Below are 10,460 nucleotides of genomic sequence, written 5' to 3'. Positions count from 1 at the left end.
TGGAAGGTAAAAGCAGGACCAGGTTGCTGCAGCCTACACAGGGCTTGGGCATGCTGTGCTGCAGGGCTTCTGCTGCTGCAAATCCTACAAGGAATTTAGAAAAGGGAACTGATTTGGACTCTTTTCTCCATTGGAGGCTCAGTCTTCACTGTTGGCTACACAACAAATACTTCTTCTTGCAGGGCAGATAAAAAAAATATGACAACAATGATGTTAGTTCTTGTGAAAAGTTTAGAAGACACATTACACATCTGGAGCAACTAGATGGGATCTTCTGAGGCAATGTGGAACATCTGTGAGGATGCCTCACAAAGGCAGTGCAGGAGCAAGGCTGTGATGGTGTATTTTTATACACAGCTACACTATACATCTGCTCAGCTGGAGCTCTGCTGTGCTCTCACTGTTGCCAAAGCCTCTGTGTCCTTTGGCTTTGCATTGCCAGCATTGTCATTCCTGGTATGGCTCTGCTTTCCATGACAGGATTTTCTGGAAAAGGATCAAAGCTGGCTCAGCTCTGATACATTTGTTTGGCAGCAATCTGTCCCACTCATTCGGTGAGATTTCAGTCACTCAGCAGGCACCGTGTCACCACTTCTGCAGCTCTGGAACTGGGAGCCTGATAAATGCAGCTCTTTGAAAAAGTTAAGAGACGTCACCATGCTCTGAGCAAACAAGATGGGAGCAAGAAAATAAGTAAATTGAACGAGAAAAAAAAAAGGAAGTAAATAAAATAACATAAATAAAGAAATCAGAGAGTGGTTTAGACTTCCAAATTTATTCCCACTTCCTTGACCAATAAACTTGACCAAGAATTTACCTTGTAACACTTTTTGTCACCAAATGATCATTTGGAACTTCAAAATGATCATTTTGATCTGACTTTGTAAATATAAACTCAGCTCATTAAATGACAGACAAACCCAAGGAATTTAGTGGAAAATGCTCCTTATTTGGGAAAGTTGCCAAAGTAATCTTGATTATTTTCTGGAGCTGTGAAAACTTTCTGTGTTTATCCCTGAACATCCTTAATTCAGCCTCCTTAGCCTGAACCTAAGGATATTTCCATGCAGGATTCATCTGAGACTGACAGGTTTCCTGTATGTGTCTCTGTTTTGGCACAGCTGTTTCCTTTCATTTCCTGGAACTATGCTGGGCATCACTGCTGCAAGGGGCAGATGCAGCTTCTCCTCACTGGAACATTCAATCTCAAATGCCAGAGTGAGAGGGAGGGAGGCAAAACCCCAAGTTCACGTGCAACAGAAAGCAGAAGAACCAAAGGCGTGGTTGGATTGTTCTCTTGAGAAAATGGTCTAAAATCTCTGTCTCAAAGCCTGTGTTTCTAAGCCAAAGGTTCTGCAGGAAGCAGGGGATTACAGCAGGTTGAGGTGAGGCAGAGGTGGGGTGACTCATGAAGGACACAGCTCCTGCTGGGGATGCTGCTCATCCACCTGGGAAGTGGCTGCAAGTGCACAGGGTCCATAAATACCTTTGTTATTCCTGTGCTGCCTCAGGGACTGCTGAGCCAGATTCTTCAAAACAGAGGTCCCATGGAGAGTCATGGACAGCTGACAAGGGTGAAGGGTTTCCTTCAAGTGTTGCTGATGCACAATCTACAAAGCCCCATCAGCCTGGCTTCCTGCACTGCTAAGCCATCATTTCCCCCTGGTTCCCATCCGAGGGCAGAGGTGCACAGGGGTTGCCCAGGAAAACTGGAATGCAGGAAGTGAAACAAGGACAGGAGCTGTCCCAAGCTGTCCCAAAGCCGTTGGTGCTGACTGCTAAACAAAATGGAGCATAGATGAGGAACAGAGAGGCTGATCTGACAGGAAGGGTTGGAGTGCAGACACAGACAGGGCAATGGCTCAGGAGGGAGCTGCTGTCTGTTCAGGGGGTGACAAAGGGCTCCCTTAGTGAGCACACAGCTCCTGTGCTACTGCAGTGGAGCCTGTGCACGGGATCCCCCCAGTGAAGCTCTGTGTAGTCCAGCTGGAAAAGAGCCCAGACACGTGAGAGTTTTTCATGAAGAGTTTTGCTGCTGACCAAACCAGGTTTGATGCAGAAGTCTCTTTGGAAAACTGTAACCTTTTCCTCTACTGCTGTTGCATTATTTTTGAAGTATGATGCAACCCTCATACACAAAATAAAGCCTAGCTTATAAGCAATTTCGTTCATATGTACAAACCCCAGTAAAAAAAATTGAACACAATATATACACTGGGAAATATAATCCTGGAATAGGTGTCAATAACATGATTGTTCTGCAAAATAATCCTGCCCACGTTGCCCTTCAGAGATCTCTTCCTCTTCAGGCGAGGTGTGTCGGCATTGGAGATGTTGGTTTGACTTGCCCTGGTCTCACTGTCCTCACAGGGCTCTGGGAAGGGGCTCAGGTCCATGTCCTCATCTGCGTCGTGGTAGCAGCCGTCGAAAGCCATCGCTTGCACGGCGTCCATGCTGTACATCCCTGAGGCCTGGAAACAAGGGAGAGTTACTAGCAGGAGCCATGGTGGCAAAGCAGAAATGAATAAACCAGAAGATAAAGAAAGCTTTCCCCTCAGTGCTGAGCATGTGGAGAACAGGGCTGTCCCACAGTATGGCTCTCTGTGGGGCCTGCCCTCCCGAGCGGGACATGAGCAAGGATTCATCAAATGTCATGAAGCACTCTTGTCTGTCTGGTCATTGCCAGCTGCTGGCTGCCAATTCATGCCTCAGCTCCTGAAATAGAGCAACCTAACTCTCTCCTGTAGGTCTTGTGGGATATTACTTCAAACATCGCTGGGAGTCAGTTTTTGATGGGATTATCCAATCACGTGAGCAACATATGCATTCTTTCTGTGCTCCTCCCCTCATGATATTCCAGCAAATGAGTTTACAGAGGGGATATTCTTCAAGCAAAGGTTTTATAAGTGAGAGCTTCACAGAAAGCAGATGTTTAACTTGTGGCTATTTCTGCTTCAGGTACACTTTTCTAAAATTACCTTGTCATTCATCTGGTCTTGGGACAAAACAAAAAAAAAAAAACCAGGAAACAGGGAGGAATATCATACGAGGGCATGCTGAGGTCTATTTCAGAGACAGGAGAAATACCTTGATTGATAGGTATTTGAAAATAGAAGGAAAGATATATTCCTCTGAGGGGGAAAAAAGGGGCAAAAAATATCCCTAACCTCTGCCACAAGGGAAATGAGAGAAAGCACAGACCTTTCGGGATCTCAGAGAGGAGGACACTGTGTCTCCCTTCACCAAGTGAAAAAAAAGCGAGATGGAGAGTGGAGACAGAGATTGTTACTGTTCTGTTATCACAGTGGTGTATTATGATTACTCTGTGGCTTGCATGATGCTTTCAGAAGGCAACAAAACACAGAGGGTTGTACCTTGCCCCTCTTTTTGAGTTGTTTTCTCTCTTCAATGGTGGTGAGATAGTTCACTGCTGCGTACTCGATGACTGACAGGAAGACAAAAAGGAAGCTGATCCATAAATACACATCCACAGCCTTTATGTAAGACACTTGAGGCATTGAGGCACTTACTCCTGTCATGATGGTGGACATTGTCAGCACTGTAGTTATACCTGCCAGAGAGAAGAGAGAGGTTAGCACAGTTCTGGCACAGGTTCTGTTTAGCCCATCCCCACTGCAGAGCTCTGTGAGGGAGCGTGACTGACACCCCCTGTACCTCCCTCACACAGGCTCTGGCAAGTGGAGGGAACCATGAAGGACCCATCACACACAATGCTGAGAGCACTGAACCATCTCTCTGCTCACAGTGCTCACTGGGCAGCACAAGGAGCAGGTTTCTGTGGCAGCTCTGGGCACTGCCACACACGGGAAAGCTGTGGCCTTTCTTCACTTCCCAGAGCCAGGGCTGCCGCTGCCTATTTTCTTGTCCAGGAAAATCACTAAAGAATCATTTCCCCTCCCAAGCCTTTCTCAGATTGTACTTCTTGAGAACAAATATAACTCCACAGCTCTCTAAAAGCAATCTAGCATAAAAATGTTACAGCCACTGAAACCAGAAAAAATTATTTGCCTCAGTGTGACCAAAATTTCACCCTCACCTTTTCAATCTCTGCTCTTACATCAGCTATTCACCTCATTTTGGTTTGCTCCAGCTCAGGGAAAAAAAAAAAAAAAAACAAAAAAAACAACACTCAACTCAGGCTCTGCTTTTAAAGAAATCAGTGTAACTCTGTCAGACAGCACTGTCAGCTGAGTCTCTGCAGCCCTTCTCCAGTTCTACCCCAGTTCAAGTCCACTTGAACATATTAGAACTCTCCCCCTACGTCTCTGCAGCTTTTTTAGTTTGAAGGATGGAGGGATGGAGCTTGAAATACACCATATAAGAGGAAATCAATTTATTTACTGTACATATACTCTAGGCCAAGGAGCTAGGCTTATTCAACTTTGTTGTTAAGGTTTCCTATAAATTATGTATGATTATGCTAATGAAATGTGCTTTATTCATGGAACTCCTGATGCATAACCTTCTGCAGAAATCCATACATAAAAAACATGATCAGAAAAACCATCTTGACAACATTAAAAACTGCCTACTGAGAATTAAAAGGTTATTTGTAAAGGTGAAGTTAAATTTCTTCTAAATAAAAGGAATTCATAGATGCATGAATAAAAGTAGGTAGGAGGTACCATAATTTGTTTACAGATTAACAAAGAGATTTATATCTCATGTATTAATAGCTTTAGACTCTGCTAATAGACAGGAATCTGAGTGGCTACAGTCCTATTTTTTCTAGATTTATATAGTTACAGAGAAAAATGAGGGCTTTTTCTCTTGCCTAAGAAATATGGCAACACACAGTTGGCTTCTGGGACCAGCATCAGTGAGAAGAAAGAACAGGAACTTCTTTATTTTAACCTGACAGTTGCAGTACTCAGGCGCATTATGGTTGCATTAGATATCTTAACAAATTTCCATCAGATCTTCAGAGATCCTAATTTTTGAAAAAATCTACTCACTCCAGGGCCATCAGTATTATATTCCCAACAAAGACAGCCTTGAAGTGGCATCCAGTGATACACCAGTGAGAAAAAAATAAATTTCTATAAAAAACCATAATAGGTCCTCTTCTCCTGAGCTGAGGAGTTCAGAACTTACTTTTTGGCTTCCACAAAGATTGTGTGTCTTGCACAGCTAAGACACCAAAGCAAACATTCCTAAGGTGCCCCACAATGAAAGGCTTTGCCACACAGGCAGCTGTTTCCAAGTTGGTAGGAAGATAGTGAATGTTTCTTGAGAAAAAGAAGAGCTGCAGAGCTTTTCCACAGACTGGGCTACACCTAATGATCCATGGATTTGGGGAGGGATCTGCCTGTTCCTACCTGTTACTTTGCTGGGAAGAGGGAAGGAAAACCCAGGTTTTGCAACTAAGTAAAATTCTATCAGGAAATCTGCAGAATCATCCCTTTTTGCTTTTGTGTGAGCTGTTTCCAAAAATAGCAAAGCCAGTCTGAGCAAACATCCCCTTTCCAAATGCAGAGACTGACTACAGGTAATGACAACAGAGGTAATAACAGTGTTGTTCAGGCAGTTATCTGATATTTTTGCTCACATCCTTTGTAAATAAGGTAACTCCAAACCCTCCCCTCTCGATTCTATACCTCCCAAAGAATATATAGCAAAGATTTACCTAGTGACACCCTGGCAGGAACAGCTCTTCTGTCAATCCAAAAGGAAACCCAAGACAGCATCACCATCAGCATGGCTGGGAAATAGGATTGTAGCACAAAAAAGAAAATGTGTCTGCGGAGTGCAAAGTTGATAAACAGTCTGTTGTACCAACCTATTGGGGAAAAAAGGAGAGGAACAGGTTGGGGAGAAGAGAAGAGAGCTGTGTTATTTGTGAGCTCTGATGCTGGCCCCTCCTTCTGGCAGGAGCAGTAAATGCCTCAGAAACCTTGCCAGCACCTTAGTTATACACAGTGCTTTACAAACTGTCCATCCTCATTCATTTATGGGAGCATGTCTAAAACCCTCTGCTATAACTGAGGCTGGGAAATTGAAAAAAATCAAATAGACTTGAAATGAAACTGCCAGGAGAACACAGACAGGATACAATTGTGCAGAGATGCCAACACCCAGCCTTCCCTGAATTACCTGACAAGAAGCAGCCCTTCCTTCCTGGTTTTTTTGGGTGTTTTTGGTGGAAGCTGCCTGCCGGCCCAGCACTCACTTGAGAGGACAGGGTGCCATCTAGTGAATTTAGGGAGTGCTCTGCATGAGCAGCACTGCATCCCTGCTGCACCTCCTGCCACGGCAGGGAAACCAGGTTTCAGGGAGGGAAAAAGGCAGAAGTGGGTGCCTGCACAGCATCTGCCTGTCCAGGACTGACAGAGCCATCTGAGAGCCTGTGCTGGAGCACTCCTGCCATCACAAAGAGTGACTCTGTAGAGAAGAACATATCAAAATGAACCCCAAATAATATTAAATGTTCTATTGTGTTTTCAGTTTTGTGGAGAAGGCTTTTTGCTTAAAAGATTATTGTCTCTAAAATGGATTTAAATTGTTGCTCCTCTGGAGGCTGGGAACTCCAAAAGCCTAAACACCACAGCTGCTGTTCACTGAGATTCACAGGACAGGAGATGCAGAACCTGAAATGCAGAAATGGGAATGATGGGAATGATGGGAATGGTGACTCTCATTAGAGTGCTGCTGTTTGTTCTCCACTATCATTTACTTGGAGGGTAAATTTGCTTCCAACAAGAAACAAAAAAACAAGACAAAGTGGAACCTCCGGAACAAAACAAAACCTCAAAGCCAAGTGTAAGTCTAAATTCTGATTACCAGATATGCTACAAGTATTATCCCAGTGGTCCCTGGGACTTAAAAAAATCTTTGCTTTCACCTTTATGCTGCTGAATAAGCTCACCAACAGCATCTCTGCATGTTAAGTGTAAAGTTACACTCTGCAAAGTCCAAGATGCTGTGAGGTGCTGCAAAGCCCTGGGTGCAGGGCCCTTGTGAGGATGCCCTGCTGTGCTCAAGGCTCTCTTTGCTTGCCTTGAGTGGTTTTGGATGAGAATAGCAAGGCAGAAAGAAGCCAGCTGAGGTCCTGGGACCCAGTGTGGTGGAAAATATTCCAGTCTCCTTCTGGCAACAAGGACAAACTGGATGCAGCTCTCAGCAAGGCAGAGTTATCATAGCAGGGTATGCACATGACAGTGGCCCTTGAAAGATGGAGCTCTGTTCTTGGCTCACACAGGAGCAGGAGATAAGGGTGAAGAACCTTATCAAGCTGTGAATTCCTCACTGCTGAGGCTGCATCATAATTTAAACTGGGATTTCTGCATTCAGTAGTAGCCACCACAATTTTGGATGGCCCTCTTTTGAAAACAAACAGAAAATAACCTGTAAATAAAATACACTACATAAATATATCTGCTTTCTTTAAAGGCTTTTTTTCCAAAGACTTGTGCACTTCATTGTATTAAATGGAGCAATTTCTCTTTTATTCATCTGTTTTGATATAAGGGGCATTAACCAAACTGAAATGAATTGACTCAGACTGCAAAGTACAATAGCAAGAGTGCTGTTTTCTTTGGTTAAATATCTATGGTTAGACTACTTACATAGAGAAGTGTTTCAAAATTTATAATTTCATGTAAAACACAAGGAAAACAAATGCTCACCCTGCATGAAATCAAACCATGAACCCCTAAAGCTTTGTGCAGTTTGCCAGAAAGTATATAGCAAGATCTACAGGGAGAAATAAAACCTGTCTGGGGCAGATCAACCTGAATTTAAAGTATGTTGCACTGACATAAAGTAATTTTTTTTCCTGCAACTTTATGTATAAACAAGGAAAATTAAGCAAATCATGAATTAGACCTGAACAGGTAATAATCTCATATGAAAATCCTCAAGTTAGCAGACTTTTAGTGATGTTACACAGCTCCAAAAGTGAGGATATTTTAGCCAGTAAAACACACTGGAATTCCTCTTGTTTGCTGTCTAGTATCTGACCCTTTAGGATTTCCATTTTCAAGCTTTTCTGTATAGCCAGGACATAAAGATTCCTGTAAATTCAATATTCCAGTGGCTTTCAGAGAGGCACCATGATTTTGCAGGAGCTCAGAACAGCACATTTTTGGTGCTTGTGCTTTTTTTTCCAGGCTCTTAATGCCAGATATGAAGTTACAAGTATTATTATGGCCTTTTTTCCCTAAAATAAAGTTTTATATTGACAATGCAAAGAGAACCAAGGCCCCAGACTGACAAGACCTCATTTGAACTGATCTCTCAGCAGCCACTGTCATTTACTAGCAAAGAATTTGAATGTGAAGGACATTTCTGCATGAATTTATCCTGTGCTGCTCTCTCCTGAGGAGAGGGGCTTACTGTACCAGTACTGCTGTAAAAAGCAAGTCCACTGGAAGCACTGAATTCCTCAATGAAGAACTGGGAGAGGGAGATGTGCTCATCTGTGCTCAGGGACTTGTTGCCATGTTTCCAGTACAACATCAGATCATCCTCATTGTATGCATCTGTGAGAGAGCAGAAAGTGAGGTTGTAAAGTTCCTGAAGTTAATCACTTCCCTTTCTTAGGGACAGGAGGCCACTCAAGCAATCTGGGAAAACCCCAAAGAGACATTTTTCACAGCAATTTGTCAGTTGGCATGGAAAAAGAGCATGTTCCATCTTGTTCCAAGTGCAGCCCTGTGCCCTGCCAGCAGCTTCCAGCTGAGGCAGGGGTGAAAAAGCAGATGTTTCACACTAACACAAGCACCCATCTTCATTTTTCCAACAAGTCAAAAACTGACATTTTATTTTACTTTTAATCTGTACATCTTTTTTTCTCAGAGAAAAAACCCTCATGTTTTTTGAGAGATTTTTAGATTTAGGCCTTGGAATATATACCAGTGGGAATAAAGCAGGGTGCATCATTGTTTTTCCACCTTCCCAAAGCTCACTGAAAGATCCTAAATTGCTTACAGTTCAATATGTACGTGCTGAAGGGTTCAGGTGATGCCTCAAAGCAAGTGTAACAGGTATAATGCACAAGAGGGAGTGCTGGTAAGAATGCACATGTGAAGAACAATTAGGAATTAAACTTACAGCTTTCCAGTTCCAAAGAACAGTTCTGTGTGTCCAGAGGAAACCTGCTGAAATCCATGAAGCACATAGCAGAAACTGTTATTCTGCAGAAAAGAAGAGAAAAACAGAAATAAAATTAATAATTTCACACTTAGCTGTGCACACACCTTAGTACCAATCTGCTGTTTAGGATCCTATTGATTGAGGTTTTCTGACATTTTAGATGCCTAAAATAGCTTCAAGATGGTGAAATAAAGTTAAATCAGTGAGAGATCCTATTTTTTTAAAAAAGCCCCATAAATAGTCTTTATTATTAATTACATTACCTTTGATTTTTAAACCCTATATTTGGCCTAATTCTTCAGTAGCCTTTCACACATTTTGGTTTGAAGGTTTACAATTACAAAGATTAACAAAGGGAGTTCACATTTCTTCACTTGATTTCTCATAGACTGAAGTAGATAATACTACAGATTAGAGCAAATATTATTCCAAGGGATGTTTTCCTAGCTAGAATGATTATAATATTTAATTGTAAAAAGAGATTAGCTGCAATTTCTGGAAGCTTACTCTCCTCTTAAATGGAATGCTTTGTATTGTAAAAAAGCTTAAGGAAATCTAGGCAAAGCCTATTTCACATTCCACCTGCTTTTCCACAAATGTTTAGAGGACAAATACCCCTTTGTATTTAATAAAGAAGAAACAAAACAAAAAAAAATTGAACCTGCTAGGGGCAGCAAACTAAATAGGGTAAATATTGCCACATTTCCCTTTCCTGTCACAGCTTGCATGTCATTTGATGGTTAAGTTCAATTTTTCAGTTTTGCACAAATGGAATCCCACATGGATTTCAGTGAGGGTTATACAAGTGCCCTTTGAAAACCTGGGCTCAGTAACCACATTGTAGCTGAAGTTTTACAAATCTAAGACTTTACTGGCTTGAAATCAGATTCTAAGAGTGAAGACATGCATAGGACTTCTAACTATGGATGTTGTTTCCATCCTTCAGCTATTGGCTAAAGGACATGGGAACAAGAGGAAAAGAAAGTCTGTTTTAGCAACAGATCTGGATTTTGGGTTCACTTTGCTTCAATGAAACCCTGGATGCCAGGCACTGAAGAAAAACTGTGAAATATGCAGATTTATTGCATGTAAGTATTTGGAATTTAATTTACTTACTACATGTAAAACTAGCAATAAAAAGGGGGTATTTTAAAGCACATCTAAGGAACAATTCCTGCTTCTCACTTGGAGAATCACTGATGCAAGCCTTAGTGGAGGGGTATAGTTCCTCTGATCCCTCCTTCTCAAGAATTATGGAAATTAATACAGCAATAAAAAGCACACTTCACCTCATCATTCCTTACTTGAACATACACTACTTAAAAATAGTGTACAGCTGTTGTTGT

General features: G+C 42.1%; 1 protein-coding gene across 1 annotated transcript in view; it reads right to left on the bottom strand.

Moving 5' to 3' along the window:
- Positions 1-756: 756 nt before the first annotated feature.
- Positions 757-10,460, bottom strand: part of GABRR3 (gamma-aminobutyric acid type A receptor subunit rho3) — a 34,092-nt gene continuing 24,388 nt past the window's right edge. The window contains exons 7-11 of the mRNA XM_063150193.1: positions 9,073-9,155; positions 8,361-8,501; positions 5,648-5,800; positions 3,375-3,571; positions 757-2,471 (exon numbers count right to left, since the gene is read on the bottom strand). Of these exons, the coding sequence (XP_063006263.1) occupies positions 2,169-2,471; positions 3,375-3,571; positions 5,648-5,800; positions 8,361-8,501; positions 9,073-9,155 (877 nt within the window). The 3' untranslated portion in view covers positions 757-2,168. The remainder of the gene's footprint in view (positions 2,472-3,374; positions 3,572-5,647; positions 5,801-8,360; positions 8,502-9,072; positions 9,156-10,460) is intronic.

The sequence above is a fragment of the Melospiza melodia genome, chromosome 2, assembly GCF_035770615.1.
Source record: "Melospiza melodia melodia isolate bMelMel2 chromosome 2, bMelMel2.pri, whole genome shotgun sequence".
Classification (NCBI taxonomy): Eukaryota; Metazoa; Chordata; class Aves; order Passeriformes; family Passerellidae; genus Melospiza; species Melospiza melodia.
Note: the sequence above shows the minus strand (reverse complement) of the source record. Positions and strands in the feature narration are given on the sequence as shown.